Source organism: Triturus cristatus, chromosome 3_2, assembly GCF_964204655.1.
Source record: "Triturus cristatus chromosome 3_2, aTriCri1.1, whole genome shotgun sequence".
NCBI lineage: Eukaryota > Metazoa > Chordata > Amphibia > Caudata > Salamandridae > Triturus > Triturus cristatus.
In genome coordinates, this window is record NC_140584.1 from 109,177,538 (window position 1) to 109,200,158 (window position 22,621).

General features: G+C 39.5%; 1 protein-coding gene across 1 annotated transcript in view; it reads left to right on the top strand.

Moving 5' to 3' along the window:
* Positions 1 to 22,621, top strand: part of NCKAP5 (NCK associated protein 5) — a 704,458-nt gene that overhangs the window by 645,620 nt on the left and 36,217 nt on the right. The window contains exon 17 of the mRNA XM_085647329.1: positions 1,282 to 1,463. Within this exon, the coding sequence (XP_085503455.1) occupies positions 1,282 to 1,463 (182 nt within the window). The remainder of the gene's footprint in view (positions 1 to 1,281; positions 1,464 to 22,621) is intronic.

Below are 22,621 nucleotides of genomic sequence, written 5' to 3' on the forward strand. Positions count from 1 at the left end.
CGTTTGTTTCTCTATTTTGTGATGATCTTCAACTGTGGTTGTATCCTAATCAATTTACTGTTGCACAGAAAATGACCTGTTAGATTCCGAGTCTGCTCCTATTTATAAGCTTCCAATTGAGGATGATTGTTATTTTTTGTTATTTGTCATTTATATAGTGCACATTCGGCCACTTGTATGGCATGTGCTGATTTCCATCAAAACATTGAGGCTAATGGAGGAAAGAGTGCTTGGAGTGGAAATGTATAGCTGAGCAAGATGGCGTTATAGTCAATGGACTAATCAGTGTCGGTTTCTTTCTCATTGTTGGTTTTCCAGCTCCATAGAATGGTGAAATATAGTCTTATTTTTATGGCCGATTAATACCAGCTTTACAAATTAGTTTAATCAAAAGAGCATCAGTCTGCTTCTGACATCTTTATAATTTGCTTTATGTTTTACTGTGTATGTCTCTATCTTGTTTGAGTTAAGTCGATCTGTAATATCTTCTGAATGAAAGAAGGAATTTGATAAACAATGTAGCCTTGGTCACACATGGTTTGGATTTTAAGACAGTAAATGCCACCGAAGTATTGGTAGATAGACTACCCGTGTGTTCTGATATATTTGCTTTTATATTCAATATTAAAATTTAATAAGAAAAAGTAGTTTCATTTGTCTTCTAGTGCTAATATATGATTTGTGGAAATGTAAGGAAATATTATTTTATTATATCGTTTTCAAAGTTCATATCCACTTTTTCATAATACAGTATGCACATTGAGAACGCAAAGAGTTTCTGTGTGTGCATTCACAGTTTTGAAGTTCCCAAATTAAGAGACAGCTTCAGTTCTTTGAGGTTACAATAGGATTTGCCCCAACAAGCAAATATGTTTTCTCATACAATTTCAGTGGTTCACAATTGTTCATGTGCACCTGCGATGTTTATTTTTAGTAGTCTATTTTTTACTCACTGGTAGTATGTTAGGAAATCTGCTCATTTTTATTTTTAATGTTTTGTCAGGAAATCAGAAGAAACTGACAGAATTGCACATGATCTGCCACAGGTTGATGTGACTCAAGCAGCTCTTTGTTAGTTTAAACATTAATTCATATTTCTCCTCAAAGTATATGCTATTCTTTACAGTAGTTTATCTGAATTTGAAGTTGTGCCACAGAAGAGGGTCTTAGTAAAACAAATAAAGTTTTAAATGCATGTTCCACAGTAAGAATGATATTAAGTTAGCATTTGCTCACACACCTTTGTACCTCAAATAATGTAGTATTTTCGGTCTTCTTTAGCTGATCAAGTGACTAATGTGAGAACATCCTTTATTGGAAATCCCATGTCGATTATGGATTTCTACCAGCAAAATGTGTATGTTCAATACACAGAGGATGACAAACATATGCCACATTATGACTTTCTTCAGCACAAGCGTGAAGCCACGGGCAATGATGAAATGGGCAAAGAGATTTGTAGTGTAAGTATCATTTCCCAGGTTGGGAAAAACAATAAATTATCTCACAGTGGTTATAGAACAAGGATAAGTGTTGGTTGCCATGTTATGCATCAACCCAAAGCCCACATAAATGTTAATGTCAGATGATGTCACTTCAACAATTGAGATGAATGATCCAATCAGGACGCGTATTTAGTAAAGTATTGTTATTATCAAAGTAATTTTGAAAAGGTTGTCTGCTCTCTGTAAACATAATGTAATATTTCGATCGAATTAGAGTGGATGTGGGTCATCTTTGGTGTATAGAACCAAAGTAGAAAAGATATACAAGTGATAATCCGGAGGTACCAATATTCCATGAACAAGTTGAGGTTCTGGGTGTAGCTTGCCTATGTACTTGGCATATATGAAGAGATCTGTTTACAGATATTTATGATACACATTATGGACATTGCTTTTATAGGGAATATTCGAGGTATAACAATGAAAATTTCAGATTATGAGATTTATCATCAAATAAGTGACATACAATGAATAAAATGACATTGTAGGTGTCCTTGCTGATTTTCACATTTATGAGTTACTAAGTTGCACGTGGGGAATCAATTTTGGGGCCATCATCAGTGCTTTGTTAAAGGAAAGTAATTACTTTTTAAACAAGCTAGCTCACAATCTGAACTTGACAGCATGTGTAACTAACTTTCATGGTAAACTTCTAGGACAATTTGTTTTCTATCATAACATGTTTCTTATTTGCGTCCAAAAATATATTGAAATAACAATTAAGTAATGCAGTTTTGTTCCCCAACAACATGGTGTCTGGGATATTTTGGAATAAAATATTACCTTATGCAGGGAGGGAGGATATTCAATTTTAGATTTAGTTTACAATATATTCTCTTGACATAGTTTATTCCACTCTCACAACAGTATCACAATTCAAAATATTGGTTAATATGAAGGGAAAACTAGAATGGAACTAATTGGAGTGATGACTGAAGGTGACCATATTAGGAACTTTACAGGAGACAATACATAAGTGCCATTGGGGCTTGATGACAAACATTCACTGATTACATAGAGAGTGTTAGCTGATGAAAACCAAGTTCTTTGTAATGAGGTATGAAAACTACATTTCCTATTGAAGAAGATAACGCTCTGTGAATATAAAATAAATGTGTGACTGGTAAGGCATCATTCGAAAATGTAAGGAATGGCAGACATTACCCAGGGAACTTCACAGGTGCTAATTGTTTACCTTGCAAGTTGAAGCCTACCTCTCAAAGAACCTTGCAATGAAGAGCGCATTGTAAATTGACTGTGGTTTAAACAAAACAACTTATATATTCACTCATTCTTTACCTTCAATAGAAATATGGAATTGTGTCCCTGTGGTGCAGTCAGAACCTATTGCTTTTTTGTAGGCATGAATTGCTGAATGTTTTTTGGAGAGTTTCATGACATACGACCCTCATGTAAATCAGGTGACTCGGCCCCTTTGAACGATGTAGATATGACAGCAAATGCCCCATAAACACCTATTGCTCAGAGCCCAAGAAAAGAGGTGCACAATCCCCTTCTACTTTAAATCCAATATCTCCAGTGGTTTAGAACGTCGCGAAGGAAGAAAGTGCCCACAGTCAACTAAATCTTGATGGAACCAACAGCAATATGAGTAGACACCACCACCCCACCACTAGTACAATACTGTGGGGTGGGTTGACTGGACATACACTTGTCTGGGTGATTTAAGGGCAGGGCCCAATATTTGAAGGCCTAGGGACAATTTATCGTTTGAAATGTATTATTCCTGGAAAAGTGACATCTGATTTACCCTCCATACTATGGGTTTATAGAAATCGACATGCTTGCAAGGTACTTAATTTGCAATTATCTTGCACACAGACGTTTCATTTTGCACTCAACACTCTACATGCTAAATCAGTGTCTATTTTAATAGTATCTTCAAAGTGGCTTGTCTGGTGGAGCTGTATATTTTTGTTTTATGTGCGGTCTGAGTCAAATTTGATCTGGTCCCCCAAAGTGGTTAATTTGCAGACATATATTTTTTTGCTTAGAGTTTGGTGCATGGAGGCACCTTGTTTCAAATTGCATACTACAAGAATTGTTGTATGTTTATAGCATTCCTGGATACTGTCCGGATTACGCAACTGGGTTGTACCATCCGTTTTTGTTATCAGTTAGGAATGCTGCAAAGAATTTAAGATGCAGCTTAGAGAAAACATGTACATGGTCATTGTTGGGACCCTATTTCCCAAGCCTTAAACGCCCCTAATAGGATTCCCATTGTCAGAAGATCACCTTTCTAGATCACCTGAAATACATATACAGCCATTAGCTGCAAGGATCCAATCCAGCCTTCGTGCAAGTAGAGCTCAAAAATACTCTCAGACAAGAACACCATGATCCTGAATGGCAACACAACTAATTCTCCTGTATTACAATAAAAAGTAAACAGATGATACCTCCTTCACCCATCAAATTGCTAAGCTCCGGAACAACCTTTCAGCAACAATAAGAAGCACTGACAAATCCCCGGAATTTCAGAAGATTGTGAAGATGATGCGGTTCGGTTCAAAATCTTTATTCGATTCATACAATGAATCATAAAAGCACAAAGTTAAAAAACATAATACACAAATAAGGTGATCCATCTGTAAAACAAAGATTACAATTCAAAAAATCCATCATACAGCATAAATACAAATCCAATGGCAAAGCACAGTTCTACAGCTAAATTATCCATAGCGTTTCCTAATCTGAAGTGAAACTCGTATAAAATTTAACATGGCACAGCAAGTATCAACAGAAGATAATGACAGCAAATAATCATAGCCTTCTTTATAGGTGCATGGTTGCCGCCCCTTCAGGATAGGCTTAATAAATCTAATCCTTGGTTCTTGATATAAGGAGCAAAACAGGACAACATGTATAGTACTTTGGCTAACTCTGTCATTACAGGGACAAGGGGGTAGCCGCTCACACCAACCCCCTTGTTTAGGAAAGGCAAAAAGAAAATGAAGGATATTTAGCCTAAACCTCGTGAGGTAAAACCGCCATTGGACATTAGTTGTAAAAGTTAGATAAAATTGATGCTGTAACTTAGGTACATAGCCAATAGGGCCTCCCAGACAAGGTGAGCCTAAAAATTTCCAGTAATTTGACTTAATTTGGGTTTTTATGTTTCCCTGGATATTTGCAGGATTTTCATAAACATAACCCAAGCCTATCTTGTTCAACATGTCACTGACGTATGACAACCAGGGGATCTTTTTTGCATTATCCAGGCTCATGCAGTCTGAGAGAATTTCTCTCGAGAGCTGCAAATCGTCAGATAACCATATTTTGCCCCATAATAATAGGGGCGACAGACGAATGATGTCAGTCACTTTGGTCATTCCCATTTCATTATGACAGAAGCTATTTGATGAACCCGATGGGATCAATAATACCCGTTTTAGGAATTTATTTTCCATCACTTGTACCACTGAGGGGTTTTCGGTCCCCCATACTCCTGCCCCGTAGGTGGCCACAGATAAACATTTAGATATGTAAAGGGTTTTAAGGTGCGCAACAGGTTTTTGACCCAACTTACCACAGAAACGAAAAAGACCTTCTATGGAGCGGGTAGCACTCTGGACTCGAGCCTTCATTAATGGGGCCCAACTTAATTTGCTATTGAAAAGATTTCCAAGGTAATTAAAATTTTCCACCTTTTCAATAGTAGAGTGATTCACCACAAATTTTCTTGGTTTTGTTCCTTTTGGACCACAGACCATTGCAAAAGATTTTCCAAAATTTACCTTCAGGTCAAGATCCAGCATGAAGGTGTTAAAGGCATCTAGGCACACCTGCAAACTGTTTCCAGTGAGGGTCATTAAAACAGTATCGTCTGCATATGAGAGTATAGGAATACTCCTACCGTTTACCTTTGGAAAATCACAACAGTGGTCCAACAAGTACTTCTCTAGTCCATTTGTGTATACTAGGAACAAGAAAGGCGCCAAAATGCAGCCTTGACGCACCCCCTCAGTTGAGGGAATAGGTTTAGTTGTTTCACCCCCAGGTCCGAATCTTATAGCCACGGACGTTGCTGCGTGTAGTCTGCGGAGAAGTGTCACCAGGGGTTCTTCGAAACCCATATCGTCCATCATCTGCCACAGCCTACTTCTACAAACAGTGTCAAAGGTGCTTGACAAGTCCATGAAGGCAAGGTAAATTGCAGAACTCCTTGCCTTCATGTACTTGCCAATAATTAGCGCCAAATTCAGACACTGCTCAACTGTCCCCTTCCCACTTCTGAATCCATACTGGGAGTTCACAATTAGACCAACAGAGTCAGCCCATGTTTCTAATCTGGCCAAAATATCCCTCCCCAATAATTTACATGATGCATCAATCAAGGATATAGGGCGATAGCATCGGGGGTCACACCTATCGCCCTTCTTAAAAATCGGCACCACCACTGCCACCTTCCACGATCCAGGGATACGACCAAGAACAACAGCCCTAAAAACATTCAATAATAATGGTGCCCAAGCTTCAATATTATGTTTAAAAAAGTCCAAAGGGACAGCATCAGGGCCCGGGGCTTTTAATGATATACCTTTCCTCAAAGCTTCTTCAACCTCTTCCAGTGTAAGTGAAGAGCTAAGAAGCGAAGCTGAAGATGGTACCACCAAATCCCCTACATCATCCAACAAATCCGAAAGTAATAATGCTTTGGGATTAAAAATTTTACCAAAGTGAACTTCCCAAGATTCACCATTAATCTGCGTCACTATACTTTCCTTGGTGTCACTTTTAAACAGGGGACGATTTACTACTTCCCAGAAGAGCCTACTATCTTTTAACTCAGAGGCCTTCTCTAGATCGTCCCAGGCACGATTTTTCAACTCCTGCTTCCTCTTTGTGATGGCCTCTTTATAAGCCCTTCTGGTCGATCTTATCAGTTCCTTATTTCTTGGTTTTTGTATAAGGGCCGCTTTTAAGGATTTATGTGAGGCGGAGCATGCGGAGTCAAACCATTTAAAACACCTTAAATTCTTTTTCCCCACTGGTTTTTTAAGGTGCTCAGCCACGTGCCCACATAATTTTTCAAAACTCCCAATGACCTTGTCTGAGTCAGACGTCAGCGACAGGCATGATTCGATCTCAGTTTTACAAACATTCAGAATCTCTGCCTCAAGGCCTTCAGCATTTATTTTCCCCCAATTCATAGTGACTCCCTGATTTTTATTATATGTTATGGGTTGCTCCCAAACCAAATGTTTTCTACTAGCAGGAGCACACAAAGATAGCATTAAAGGGTTATGATCGCTTACGGCACTTGCTATTACCTCAAGCCTATTAACATAATGAAGAAAGTTACTAGACACAAATACAAAATCAATAGTACTCATTGCACCTCTTGTTCCCTGAAAGGTTGGTATTGGCGATATGTTTGGGGCAGCCCAGGGCTCTACCATACATAAATCATTTAGAACAATGATATTATTTAAAGCGTCCCCCTGGGGCGTGTGTTTAAAATGCATCAAGGGCTGTTCGTTTAGATCATTGATACCACAGACATTGGAGCCACCAAATTTGCACAGTGTACAATTAAAATCACCAACCCAAATAACTACTAATAAAGGTCGATCACTACGAGCCTTACATATTGCTTCCTCCAAACTCTGAATTGTAGATACATCATTTCTATCAAAAACATTATGGTACCAATTAATTAACAACAAAGGCTCTGGGAACAGATTTTCCAACAAGAGCAACTGGTACCAAGGAGTATCCACTATTTTTGAGGTTGTCAGGTTCTTTAGTTTGATGGAGAGAGCTGTCATTATCCCACCCCTTGCCCTCCCAGCTGGTGATGGGACCGCCAAAACATTAAAAGATTGAAAACCATCAATTTCCCCACCCGCTCTGCTCCATGTCTCCTGAAAGCACAGGATATCCTGACCACCCACATGCTCCAGCCAAGCTTCATCCTCCATTCTACCCGCAAGACCTGCAATATTCCATGAGATTAGACACAGCCTAGGTTCCCCTAGGCTATTGTCCACAGACTTTATTGGAGTTGCCAGGTCAGGCCCAGTAATTGGTGGGTTTAGCTCACAGGCTAAGTTACTAACAGTCTGAGTATCCGAAAGCATATTAGGTTGAGCATTGTGGTCGAAAGCGTCCACCACCTGGTTATCCTTCTGCCTTGTCCCCCCGTTTTCCCCCATGACCAAATCTGTGGTAAATAGAATGCTTTCCTTTTTCTTGTCTAATGGTCAATCTAAACCCTCCATTCCCACCAGTGGGTCAAATCGGTTTCTTAATGGAATATTGTTATTTGGCATCCACCCTAGGTATTCCTCCCCCTGAAATCTCCTTCTTGATTGGTCATAGGGGATTTGCCCAACATTTTTGAAACTTGTTGGCCCCATGAGAGATCCATCACCCTGGTGCCACAAACCAGGATGATTTTGAGGGGGTCGAGATATAGTATTAATGATGCCAATTAAGGTGGCCATGACTGTGCACTATCCAGTCCCTCACTATAAGGCCAAGGAACTATACTGCCTTGACTGTGTACTGTCTAGAACATACAGTACACATGCAAGAACTGCCCTGAAATCATCAAATCCTCTGGGAACAGAAGGTGCTGTGGATTAATACCAGCACAAAACACCCACAAATATTGCTCAAGGGGCAGCCCTAAGTGTGATTAGAAATGTACTCTGGATTGGGAAGGGAGTCAACTATACACATTGGACTGCATCAAAAGGAATAATCTTGTGAATGACATCATTGAACAAGATGTAGATTATGAATCTGCCCTTAAGAAACAATGATAAAGTCTGTTATTACCAGAAGACAGCTGAGATGTTTTCCATGAACCAGCCCTGTTGGTAACATATAAGTTATTGTTTTTATATGCTGTGCATGAAGCATGACTCTTGCAAGGCCGTTTCCGAGTGCTCACATGACCAATTGCCTCAGTGCCTGTACTACCAATACATAACCTAATGCCCAATCACCTAAATGACTAACTGCTTGAGTCAATTACATAACCACCTCCTAGTATAGTCCAATTCATATTATTTACCAGATTGTATTACGGTTGTGACAAATTCATCTGAGTGCAGAGCAAATTGCACGACAAACTGCCGTAAAACCAAGATGACAGCTAGGTGAGAGCTGGTAAATTTCCAGTAACAATCCCTCAATTCTTATATTTGAAGCAACCAATTTTTCTAAATCTAAATTTGGTTCAAGCTAACTCGGTGGGTTGCTAACATTTATCTTCTGCAGCTGTGTGATAACCAGCATGGATCTTTATAACTTCTTTAAGTCTCCAACATTGTAAGCATCTCATAGAGTAGCATTTTAGCCACTAGTGATTCAGGGCCAGATGTACAAAGAGTAGGAACAGCGATTTCCAAATAGCGGTTTTAGCCAAAATGTTGAGTGGAAACCGCTATTCCGTATGTATGAAACTTTTAGTTTCATACATGCGATTCCTAGTGTGTCGCAAATCGACCTAACTTGTGAATATTACTGAGGTAGGTCACAGTTTGCGACCCAATAGGAATTCCTGCCATCACAGGGATGGTGGCCTACTGAGGTCAGCAGACCACCATGTCTGTGACTGCCTTTGAATAAAGGTTAATGTTTTTTTGTTGAAATGCAACCCCTTTTTCTCAAAGAAAAACAGGATCCATTTAAACACTTAAAATGAAATGTTTTGTTTTCATTTTTTAGGGCAGGCAGTGGTCTGAGGGACCACTGCCTGTTCTTAATAAAATGTTTTCCCAATATTCACAAGGGGAAAGTGGCCCCGTGAACCCTTTCCAATTTGCGAATACATTACAACCAACTTTGAGTTGGTGGTAAAAGATCAAGGTTTTGCAACCGCATTTCGTTCACAAAACCTTGATACATATCACTGGAAACCGCTATCTTGAGGCAACGCCTCTAAACACTGTCCTCCAAGTAGCATTTATATACCCAAAATGGTACTCAGCAGAATCGCAGTTTGGGTGTTTGTACATTTAGAAAAGCATTTTTGCTGATGCAAGTGGCCCGGTTTGGCAAATCTGGCCGTTTTCAATGGCGAAAATGCTTCGTACATATGGCCCTTAGTGCCTCATATAGGGTAAAAAGAGCTGCCCACGTGCCACTACAGTACAGTGCAAGAACTGGCTTGTAATCAGAAAAAGGTGTTTTGCAGAGTAGGTTGTGGAGATTAGTGTGATGAAGCAGTCACAGGCCACATAAAATACATGGATCATGACGTCACCAACCATGCCCTAATAATACCCACCCCTTCTCAAATATGTATCTTCAGCAACCCTCTACTACTTCCCCCAGTTGCCGATCCTCCTTTGAAATATAAAGAAACTGGCAGTCTGCCTAACTCCAGAATCTCCTCACAGTTCTCTCCAATTATATATTAAAAAAATTGCACAAGGCCTCCTACCTCCTGCTCACACCGCCCTCTGGGCTCACACTTTACCGGCAGGGACTGTTGCACAATACTGTGGTGCCATAAATTGAAGTGTTCACATGTGGAAGATCACAGTACTTTAATACATTATCTGGAATCTCCTTCAGATGCTAAATACTGCGAAACGCAAGACTTAGGGTTCAAATGTTAACCCTTTCTACAAAGCATGGTAAACTTTTTTTTTTAATACTGTTAATCAATGGATTTAATTTGAAGCCCTAATGTTCATGAATTGGTGTCCTATTATAAAAATATATATTATAGGATCTTACTTTATTTGGCTGTAATAGGAAATCAGTCAATTGACCTGGGATACTCATTCTTATGCTTCCTTTCATCTACAGGAGCGTTAGTATTGTTTGTAACCATTTGATTTTACTGGTTATGGCGCATACCTTATAGCTTCTCCTTTTTTAATTCTTTATTTTATACTATGTTTTTTAGTTCTATTTTTCATCTTTTTTTTATCACTTCGAGGTTTTCCCTATGTGCTGTCCTTGTTCCTTCACCATTTGCTCGTATTTTGATATACCCTTTTTTCTGTTAAGGAGGGGAACCTCCTGAACCCACCTTTCGTCTCTTACATTCTCTTTTCTTTTTCAAGTGTTCTCCCTGAATCCTTTAGATCAGTGCTTAATTTGTAAAATACTAAGAGCCAGAGCTCAGGCCAGGATGCAACTGCAGCTTGCACCACCCATTGCCCTTGTCATTGCTGCCTAAACAACTAGTAACCATCTCTTTCATATGTGAATGCAACAGTCAGATTATTCCAGGTCCCCAAAGCTAAAGTAATGGCTGGAGAGGCAGGAATGAGCAATTTTAATATATATTGTATCCCTAAACAACCGTTGTTCTGCTCATCTCTAAATTAGATGAGCAGCGCCACCTTGTGGTAGACTGTTCTAAATATGTTGTTGACAATTAGGTGCCGATGCCGAGCACCGGAAACCAATTAAGTGCTGGTGCTGAGCACCGGAAAGCACCAGCTCAAATTAAGCACTGCTTTGGATTTTTTTGTTCCTCTCCTTTTGTGTTTTGTTTAGTCAATCGCAAAATAGAATTGTGTATAGTTTTCTTTTTTTTCCCCCTATGTTCTCCTGGAATCCTTTAATTTTTTTGTTATTCTCTACTTCTGTGTTGTTTCGTCAATTGTTAAATACATTATTGTTTAGTTTGTGTGTACAGTGTCATAAGACTTTGAATAAACTTATTTTAAGTAAAAATATCTTTTTACAGTCCACCAATATTTGCATAGCCTTGCATTGCTTTTGAATCTGCACATGGATAAACTCAAACCCCTCCTCCTTCCTGTTTTTACTCTCCTCCCTTCACTGAATTCTGAAGCCTGATGCTATGTAATCGTGTGTCACTGAAACAGTAGACTATGTTTTCCAATACCATGTTTAGACAATATTTAAAAACGTGCATATTCTTCAGTAAAACCCATGGTCCAAATTGACTAAGATTTGGTGCAAAGCAGCAAAACAACTTGCTGCACTGCGCTTTGTCAAATGGAGAACGCAGGAATGTCATATTAACTAATATATGGTGCATGCTTGCTCTATCTCTGTGCTGGCGCACTATTTGCTGCCTAGAACCAATGCACGCACACTTGCACCATGGTGCAAGGCTGCCTGCGTTACATTCAGGATTGTTTTTGTGCAGAAAGAGACACCTGCACGAACAAAAACAGTCCTCAGAGGCATTTTCCTCCTTCTATGTGTGCTGCGGAATGCATCACATGTATAAAGAGGAAATAACGGGGAGGAATAAAACTATTTATCCTCGTTACACCTCTGTTGGGAAGGAGTACCATTTTGATGCAATCCCAGGTTTGCTAGTCAAATTCAATCTAGGAATGCACCAAAAACCATGGGTGGATGCTTGGGAACACCAATGCTCCACCTATGGAATGCCTTCTCAACTCATACTAACGCAAGGCAGCAAATTGCGCTGCCTTGTGTTGGTTCAGATGTACTAAGCCACACAGATCCGCCAAGGTGGCTTAGTCAGTGTGACTTGCATCCAGCAGCGGTCCGTGGAGGGAGTTCCGTGGGGCGGAAAGGCGGGGCGGGGGAAGGGCAGGGCGGGGGGTACTAAACACCGGAACATGGATAATTGGAGGTAAGTAAACAATTAAATTAAAAAAACGAATTTCGTAGCGCGCCCTGCATCACAAAATGCGGTGCAGCGCGCGCTACGAAATTCGTTTTATTTATTTAATTGTTTACTTACCTCCAATTATCCATGTTCCGGTGATTAGTACCCCCCACCCTGCCCCTGCCCCGCCCCATGGAACTTCCTCCACGGACCGCTGCTGCTTGCATCTCCTTGCGTGACGCAATGACTTTCGTTGCGTGCACAGCATCCCCAAATACGATGCTGTGCACACAACGAAATTTGTTTTATTAATTTATATGTTAATTTACCTGTAAACCTCCATTATCCATAGTTTACTACCCCCCACCCTGCCCCTCCCCCTCCCCACGTCACCGCCCTGCAGTTACTCCTACTACCGACCGCGGCTGGTCTATAATAAATATAAAGTGTGAAAGACAAAGTGGCAAACATTCATGATTGGGAGCAGAAATAAAGAGCATTGATATATTTTAAAATGTCACAAACAGTGGATCAAAGACACCCTTTTAGAAAGTAAACCTAGATTATTTGGTAAAGTTGCATGTCTGTTTGTGGGACTTGTTTATAGAATTGTACTGTAAGGTGTGTGGTTTTGAACTAGCACAGAACAATAGGTGGGTATCCCCTAAGAGAGTGTCTAACCTTACCAATTGAAAAGTATTCCCCATTTTGTATTACTAGTGACAAGATCAATGCAAGCATGCACGTTTTCTCCAGTAATTTGTGTGTGAACGGAACGAGCAAGAAGAAGGGAAGAAATGGGAATAGTAGTTAATGAGGGAAGAAATCGGAGAAAGTAGAAATCTGTAGCTAAGAGAAGGGACCAATTGAAAATAGTGGAATCATTCGAGCAGTAACACCGGTTGTCAAAATTTAGAAGGGAAGAAAAACATTACCAAGATGGATGATACTGAAGAAAAAAAGAATTTAGAATAGCCATTGATTTGTAAGGTTCATGCAAAGGTTATAGATGACTTTTTTACGATGAACGCTCATCACACTGTAGAAAGTTCATACTTCGGAATACATTTTTACCATCCAAATATCCCAGTGAAATTGGGATATAAATGGATGATGGGCAAAGAAAGGTATGTGATTTTGGACTCAGCCTGTTCATCAAAAATCGGATTAGCGAGAAATGAATGTGTGGCTATTTCTGGAAGGTGCAATTGAATACTGGATATTACTTTTTAAAGCTGCAGAGTGGGGTGCATAAAAATATAAGGGGGCGTTTATAAGATAATGATTGGTGGGAATCATGCTCGCTGACTGTAGGCGTTTATAGGAAAATGAAACTGAAGCATTGCATGTTGGTTAAAACTGGAGAGAAAGTATGTTAACATTTTACATTTTCATCCAAACCTGATGGGACATTGGCTAAAAATGTAGCTTCCAGTAATGAGGCAGGGGAATACTAAGAAGAGGTCCTTTTAACAGTACCCACACTTAATGCTCATAATTGTTAATCAAATCATTTAGTACAAATGATGGGTATGAACGGAAGAGAGGACAAATACTTCAGTTTGATGTTCGGTTATCTCATTCATAAAATTGTAAAAATAAAATGCTAGAAAGCTTAAAAAAACTAAAATAGTTGTACATAAATATGGAATTCACTTGTATAAATTAGGCTAATAAACCTTAATTTACCCGTTGAAACAGAATGAATTGAGATATAAAAATGCAGAATATTTATGTCATGTGCATTGCCACAGTCAAAACATCTCTAAGAGCAGGGAATACAGTTTGTAGTGTTTCCTGAGGTGGTGGCCTTCCCTTTTCCATGCCTGGATGCGAGAAAACGAATCCATGTTTTACACCTATATAGTTAAGGAACCCTATATTGTATGTTTACATTTGATGGAAATGTAAAAAGACACATATCACAAATAAGGTGGGCATGGCTCTGTGAAGCACACTTAATAATCTTCCCTCTCATCCCACATAGCTTCAATTGACTGCTCAAACTCAGTACTTAATTTGTAAATTAATAAGTGCTGGGGCCCAAAGTTTTGCCCTTAAGCCCACGGCCCGCACTATCAACAGTTGGAGGTCCTGAATACCAAGGCTGATTCCACCTCAGGCCTCTTTAATCCAGCACGAGATTATCCCTGCCATTTTCTCGCTTTTCCAGGTTCTCTTTAATCCCTACTTTCCGTCTTTGTCACTGTTTTTCCATCTTTCTCTTTCTCCTTCTTTCCTCTCTCTTTTCTAATCAGTGCACCACAACTTCTTGTATTTTTCTTTCCGCGTTCCAGAGCGTTTATTGCCATCATAATACTGAATTACAGTTACAATACAATACAATACAATTACAATTCAGCTGTATCTCCTAATTATGTCATGTAGCCAGCTCATTTTTCTTAAAATCTTGAAAGGCTTGTCTTTCTCTGTCTTGCACACTATTTATCCACCCACAACCGCTCTAGAACGCTCACATTGGGCCTTAGTTGCATACATTTCATCAATCACTTATTTCTTTTGTCTGTCCGTTTCGCCCTTGACATCTATGCTGAGTAAGATATTAATCACCACATAATTCTGGCAACTATATCAGACTAGGTCATCTTGGTCATCTCTGCTATTCACTCTGTTGGTTCACATCTTTACTCACTGACTGATTCTGCTTGGTGTAAACATGCTAGACTGAGCTCTGTGCCACTTCACCACAGTAGGAACTCCAGAAGCTCTGTCCTTGGTCCATTCCACTCTTCCTCCATGCAAGCTTTTTTGGGAGGATTGCTCCTCATGTAGCTTCTCCAACCAACTCTTATACAGTGATGTCATTATCTTCTACCTTTCCTCCATCATGTACTCAATTCTTGTTTGTGCTGTAGAGTGGCTGAGCCTTTCGGCACCAGATGGGATGCTCTGCTGATTCCTAACAACCTGGAAACAGACAGAATGTAATCCCCCCCTTCCATCAAGCCCAAGATCATAGTTAGGGCTCCCAGTTTTATGGTATTCATTTTTTGTCATTTCCATCTGTATTTATACATATTTCTTTTTTATCAACTTTATCTGTATTTATCCATATTTATTATGGGTTTTGTGAAAAAAGTAAAGCTGAAACTGGTGTAATTCCACATTTATTTAACAAATAAATATGCAGTCATGCTTGAATGCCTGCCAGGTTTCAGTGATATGAACACCCGCAGAAGATAAATCAATGCACTCATATGAAAATATGCACATTTCAGTATCATCTTTGTGCATAGCTGCTGCTGTTTAAGCCTCTTTACTAAAATTCCTTTCTTTTTTAACCCCCTTACCTATCCCATTTGTTCTTCTTTGCTCTATTTAGTTATTTGAACAATTAATTAAGTCTTACACCATTCATCAGCTCTCCAACCCTCCTCATGATCCACCTGCGGCACAAACCTTGCCTCATCACCCTAGATCCAAACCGGATAGTGCCTCCCCACCCATACATCTTTCTATGGTTCCTTAAGATCTGGACATTTTCACCTGATGCTCTATCACCAGAACCCTTTCCCCCTCAGCTTTGGAACGGCACCTCCCAGAACATCGTCAAAAGGTGTGATACATAATTTTTAGGTATCTAAGTATTGACTCCACAATATCGACTACTACTAAAATATTGTGGTAAGTATATATACGACATGTAGATTTAATACTTCTAACTCCACATCTACTTAGATTGACTATATGTGTTTTAGCAAGGTTAGTATATATAGGGAAGTATATATTTACTATACTTAACCCCACATCTATCTAGCTTCACAACATGTTTATTGTCAAGGTAAGTTTCAATTCATTATTCCTACTATTACATATTTTTACCACATAAACTTACCTTGACAATAGTAGAAGTGCTATTAAGAACAGTAAATGCACACTTATCTATACATACTTCCCTTGATGATACAGTGATAGTCGAAACTGTAGAGTCAATATTTGTGGAGGTCGAAATTGTGCATCTAAAAATGTATACATTCATTCTTTCAAAATACCCGGTCTTTAAGCACCACCTCTTTTAACTTGCAGCGTTTTGCCATCTGCACTAGTGCATTAGGCTTGCTTCCTGTTCTGTTAATGTGACATTTTAATGCAACTGCTTTTGATATAAGATCAGAAATTTGTGTTTAGAATCCATTAAGTCAATAAACCAGCAGAAGAGAGATGATTCAAACACCTTTTGTAGCAGTGTTGCATCTACTGAGGGACGCAGGTTCCACCCCTCAGAGTGCCACAGAGGTGGCATGAAAGACAGGTTATTTAAAACATGAAATGCATGGTTCATTATTAACAAGTACGGCATTAGCCAGGTGAGAATAATGCAGAGGCCAAACTTAATATTGGATAAATGCTGCTGTATTTCTTATTTATTAAGATAATTTTCATTTAACATTTTCTTTGTGTAGAGAGTGCCAGGAAGTGTGTCAGCAAAAATAATAAGGGAACACTATGTACAACAATATGCAAATAAGGCAATAACAAGCAGATGCTGTATTCCACTGTAGGTGGAAAAGGATAAAGTGCCTGGGCTTCACAAATGCCGTTTAAATCCCTGCACCGGCGAACTAAGATGCTTCTGCATGGTATGTGGCATTCTGCAGAGTGGACTTTTGACAAGCTCAATGTATAAGTGAAATTAGGGTCAATTTTATATGCACTTGAAAGCCTGGAAAGATGCCTGTTTCGGTAGCAATGGCTACATTCTTATATAAACTAGTTTATTCTTATACTTTAATTGTTTTTCTGACTTAATACCAAAATAAGTGCAGTCTTAGAATTATTGACAATTATGTCCAAATATTTATTGTAGCACATTCAGTCAAGTAGGTACTAGTTGGATGGCCAATTAGAATCCTCAGAATGTTAGGGACTATTCTGCAATAAAAATGTATATGTAGAAATGTATCATCAACCTTCCTGATGTAATGCTTGTTAAGGTGTGCCAGGTGCAGGCTTCAAAGCATAGTGCTGGGAATGCCATGTGACTCTTTCCACAGACTCTATTTCCCACTGTACAGTGCTGCACCCAGTGTAGAAACCAACACAGGGGGAATAGAAGCTCCTGTGCAAATGCATGCTTTTATCTTTTTTTTTTATTCACTGGGAAAATATTCCCCCCCCGTGGTGAAATCTCTTCCCTTATACCCCCTTTAAATATGAGGGTGATCTGTTTTCCGTTCCTTTCTGGAATGTCCACATATTTCTAGGATAGAAAGGGGACAGGGAGAAATTGAGGAATACCCATGAAGAAACATGTTTGTTGTTGTTCACAAAACGTCCAAGGCAATCCACACCTTGAAATGCCCACTTCCTATGAGACTTACTACTGCAGATTTCTCCTCACTCTTGGCTGAGAAATCCACAGTGATAAATGCATTTACTCCTGCCAGGAATCCATTTATGAATTCTTGACAGACGTAAATTAAGTATTTTCAGTTGTAGACTTATGTTTACGCCCAAAAATGCGTTTACAGATAGGCTCCCAAGACTTTTAACTTTGGCAGATCACAGAGGAATGAGGGAGAGATGGAGTGACAACATGGATACATTAATGTGCTAATAGCATAATTGATCTCAGATATACTAAAGGTCTCTAGGTATTCACCCTACACTGCAGCATATGTGCTTATGTCTGTGGCTCAGCCCGTATGCTAGGAGAGGTCTTCTAACTATTGTTATAGACTGGTTGCAAAGCCAATAATGCTTTGTCTTTCTACATCACTGCTTATCTTGGTTATGGTAGGAAATGTATGGACTAGAATTAATGATTTAGTATGGTACTAGGAAGTGGGGCTACCTATATTGAAGGCCATCAACATTTACACTAAAGAGGGAAACCATAATCAACCTTTTTTGGAAAGCTATGGGAACACCACTTGGGTAAATTAAAAGGTGGTTCAATTAAAAAAGAGCCTTGGCTAGGTTTGTGTAGGGCATTCTGGCCTTCTTGTGTGCCACAAAGAAGGGAAGCAAGATCAGCAAGCTCTCAGATGATTTGGGTACTTGATTTTATGTCATGCTGATTCGTAATGATGGTCTTTGAACCTAGTTTTTCTAGTGAGCATTGTGCAATATTTTAAATTGATAAACTGACTCGGAAGGAGCCAATGCTATTATGTAGCTATGGATAGAGAGGTTCAAATAATTTACATAGTCGAGGTAGAACACGGTATATGCAGTTAACACCGCCACTAAGTTATCCTGTGAGAGGGAGTGTGCGGGGGTCAACAGATGTTCTGAATCTTCTTAAAATCACATCTTTCCACAACTTTGACCAAGATAGGATAAACTCTAATACTGTCCACAGTTCATTATTGCCACCAAATTCCAAACATTTACCAGAATTTAAAGTAAACCACTTTGTACGCTACTCTGGTAAGAGTCATGATTACATACTGTCAATTTTTACATGTATGTGTACAGGGTGGAGCACATTTCACATTTCCAAAGATTGTTTCATATAAGCGTTTTGCCAAGGTAAATGTGAAGAAATGACTTAGCTGGGGACAATTTCTTGTCTTTAAATTACTGTTCATACAATCCTGCTTATATATTGCAGGTATTTAATGACAATTTTGTCAAAAACTTGTATTTAGTTTGGTGCAAATAAATCACTAGTGTAGACAAGTGATATTGTGGGAAAACCGAATGAACTGGTAATAACTTGCACTGCACATATGACCTCCATACTATGGACAGTATGAACTTGTTGCATTAGCTGGAAGTGGCAACTTTCTTATATATTTTTTCCCTTATGTGTGCCAATATCCATTTACATACAACATATTTATTAATCTCCTGGTGGTATGATGGTTCAATAAACCTGTCTAATAAATGTTCACTAAACCTGTTCTGATAAATTTTGTGGAAGCATTCTTCCAAATGATTATAAAATGTGCCACTGTGTTATGAAATAGTGCACACATGCATGGAGTGTATCTAGGGCTTAATTTGAGCCGGTGGTTGCAGTTGGAGGTCAACGGCATTCGTGTTTGGGGACTGCCACTTATTTCCCCTCGTAAGACATTTCTGGAGAGCAATAGAGGGGAAAGAAGGGAAATAAGAAAGACAGAAAAAAAGTCACAAATGGAGAAAGCAGGAACCCTATAGAGAGGTAAAGAGATATTGGGTGTCTGGTCGTGGAGTAAAGAGGCATGGGCTTGATTGTAAATTACATATTGGTATTCGGTGTGCTGACATTTAATAGTGCCGTCCGCTGGCTTCTGAGAAGAGCTTTGGCCAACAGCACTCATTCTTTAACAAATTAAGACCTGAGTGTACCCTAGGACCTCCTAGTATGAAATGACCCAGACTGTCAGATGACGATATGTGACTATAAACTTGATTTTGACCCCTGACCTGTTTGTTTGGACAAGATCTGCAAAGCTGTATAGCCTGCAGTGAGTCCAGTACAAGAGGATACACACAGTCAGTTTCATCTGCACTTGTGTCATCTACAACATTATTTTAATGATAAGTGCTGAGAACTGAAATATCAGCAGTGAAGACATTAGACAGGTAGTCTTACATTATGTTGTCATTGCCATGGGGGGGGTGATTATGAGATTTAGTCCATCATTTATCTCTTTATCGTGGTCTGTGAAACCATGCTTGCCTTATGTGTTCAAAATCTAATTATTTGATATTGTACACAAATCTTTTAAAAAAACAGACTTTTGTGTTATGACAGGCAGTACAAGTTGCTAACACTTGTCAAGAAAGCAATGTGCCGTGGCGGAACAGTAGCCTATTTAAATTGGACTGAAGGCACTGGAAACGCGTTTCTTGCAGGCTTGACACTGTAATGAGGCATTTTTGAGGGCAACGTTGTTAACCTTACAGGAGGCATAGCCTTTCTGTCATCCCCTGAGACCTTCTGCATGAAACATATCAACGTTTCTCCCTTCCTCTCTCTCTCTCTCTCCCTCTCTCTCTCTTTCTCCCCTTCTCTAGCTCCTTATCTGTCTCTCTTTCTCACTCTCTCTCCTTCTCATTCACTCTTTCTCTCACTCATTCTATCTCGCTCTCTGTTCCTAAATCTGCTTGTTTCTATTTTTTTGCCACATTGTTTTGTAATTTAAAGCGTGAGTGTTGAAAGTCCAAACTATAAGCCATTAAGAATAAGAAGATTCCTTATTGTTGATCTCTCCCAGGTAACTAACCATGTAATCGGTGTTTGCAGGGTGCGGGTAACTATGGAATAAATTTAGCATTGTTATAATAATAATAATTCATATTTGTAAAGCATGAACATATCCCTCCTTAAGGTTTCAAACCTCTGGGGGCTGTCGGGGAGATTAAGTGAGCTATTGCCCAGAGTCACATGGTGCTGAGCTGCCACTGGCGCCAGGGATCGAACCGTGAGCCCTTGCGCGGGAGCCAGCTGCTCTGCACACTGCGCCACTCCTCTGTTAGGGTCCATCTGTGCTGATTAAATTGACTTCAGTGATACTGATGCTGATCTGCTGCATATGAACGTTCACAATTGATGTGTAAACACATTGTGTAAATTTACAACAGAGAGATCTCATCCCACTTAGCACCCATTTTCCAAATGTATATAAAATACCCCAAAAATAAATCCATAAAGACCTGTTTTGTGGAGGTTCTAGATCAACTGTGGTCCTGCACTGTAACTTTGATAACTGCTAAGATTTCAGTTTGTTTATAGAGCTCAACTGATCCTTTAAATGTAGTATTCTGTACATATTAGTAAGTCATTCAGTCATTGTTGCATGATTTTCTGAAAAATATGTCATTTTGAACTACACCTGTTGTGCATCTCTAATGATGCTCAATTACAGTGAAAGGGGAGACTCCCCCACTGCAGAGGATGCCCTGCATGTCTTTTAAGTAGAGAAATGCATCTCAAATTATAAGATGCTAGGCCATGACATTGTGCAAAGGCTATCTGGTTGTCTTGAGGCCTGCATGACTCACATTTTGAAGTTATCATCACAGGAACACCTAGGCAGTTCCTCAGTAAACATAAATAAATCAAGTAGTTGTTAACTTCTGGGGATGGTCTTTTGCAAGCTTATTGCCAGGATTATGGGGATTGATGTAGAAAATCTCAGATGAGGAGCTGCCTGCAATTATTGTCACCAGTCGAATAGAAGTATTTCAATGTATTATTCAGTATTTGATAACTTAAACCAATCACCAATCCTACTTCTGAGGCTGTGGTGTTCATGAATTTGGCTGTCACTCACAAATTGTTCAAAGACCTAAGGCATTATTATGAGTTTGGCGAGGCTGGACCGCCCTGCTCCCATACCGCCAAACCCATGTAGGAACCGCCTGCCAGATCAGGAGTTTTATCCTGGTCTGGCAGGCAGTTCTTTGGTTTTCCCAAGGCAGTGTCTATGAAATAGGCACCATAGTGGAAACGTCAAAGTTATTACCTGCATGGCATGGACTGTTCCAGTCCATGTCGTGCAGGTACTGTTGTGCATGCATACAGTGGGGCACATGCTGTGCCCCCCTTAGTGCATCCACATGGCGTGTGGCACCAGGGGGCCCTGAAGACCACCCAAGTCGTAATAGGGCAGTCGAGAGACCGACATCGTGTGTTTGGTGGTCCACTGACTGCCAGACTCATAATAAGGGCCTTAACCTTTTCAGCAGTATATTTGTTTAGAGCATCTTCAACCCCACATAGATGGACACCGGCACCTTAATAAGATATGTATTTTTAAGGGGCATTATCACTTTTCAAAGGGTTAAAGTTTTTTTATGGACCTGTATTATCTATTTAACAGCGGAAAAGGATCACTCCCAATTTAGACATGTCTAGTTAGCCGTAGGGAGGGGTGGAAAACCTTGTTACAGGCAGCAAATGCACATCTACTAATGCCTCCCAATATTATGAAGCAACACTACCACGCTTTTAGAATTCCGTTTTTAAAATAACAGACATCCATTTGGTGATGGTTAATGGTACATTAACTTACTAACAAATTGAGATGTATTTTTCAATCGAGAAACTATGGTAAAAAACCAGGCAATGTGGCAAGTGTAACTGATCCTCAGACATGAACATCCACCCTTGCTAAGATTCCACTCAACAAAAAAGAGATATGAGTGTATGGAAGTATATGACCATCTCAATAGGGGACAATCATTACCAGGATTTTTCTCACAGGAGGTAAATGTATTTGTCAAGGATTTCCAGTTAAGATGTCCATCTGTGAAAGTTGTCATGTCTCTAAGGCATTCAAAGAGGTGACAGTTTTATAGACAAAGGATGATCACGGCTATATCGAGGTTATTTGACACAAATCAAATATCACACAATGATTGCAACAATTTCCTGTGCCTTTGACAGAGGGAGTGATCCATAGTAGGACTCCATATGATTGACTACCCATTCCTTTAAGTATTCCTTCAAATTTCCCTTTTGGTCATGATTAGTCATCCATTCTAAATTGTGCCTGCTCCATGAAAGAGCGTGCCAATTCTTAAGAATATAATTTTGAAAACGAAATATTTCACCCAGAACAGCAAACAATGTTGCCCAATAGAGTAAACGCATGTGTCAGAATCGAGA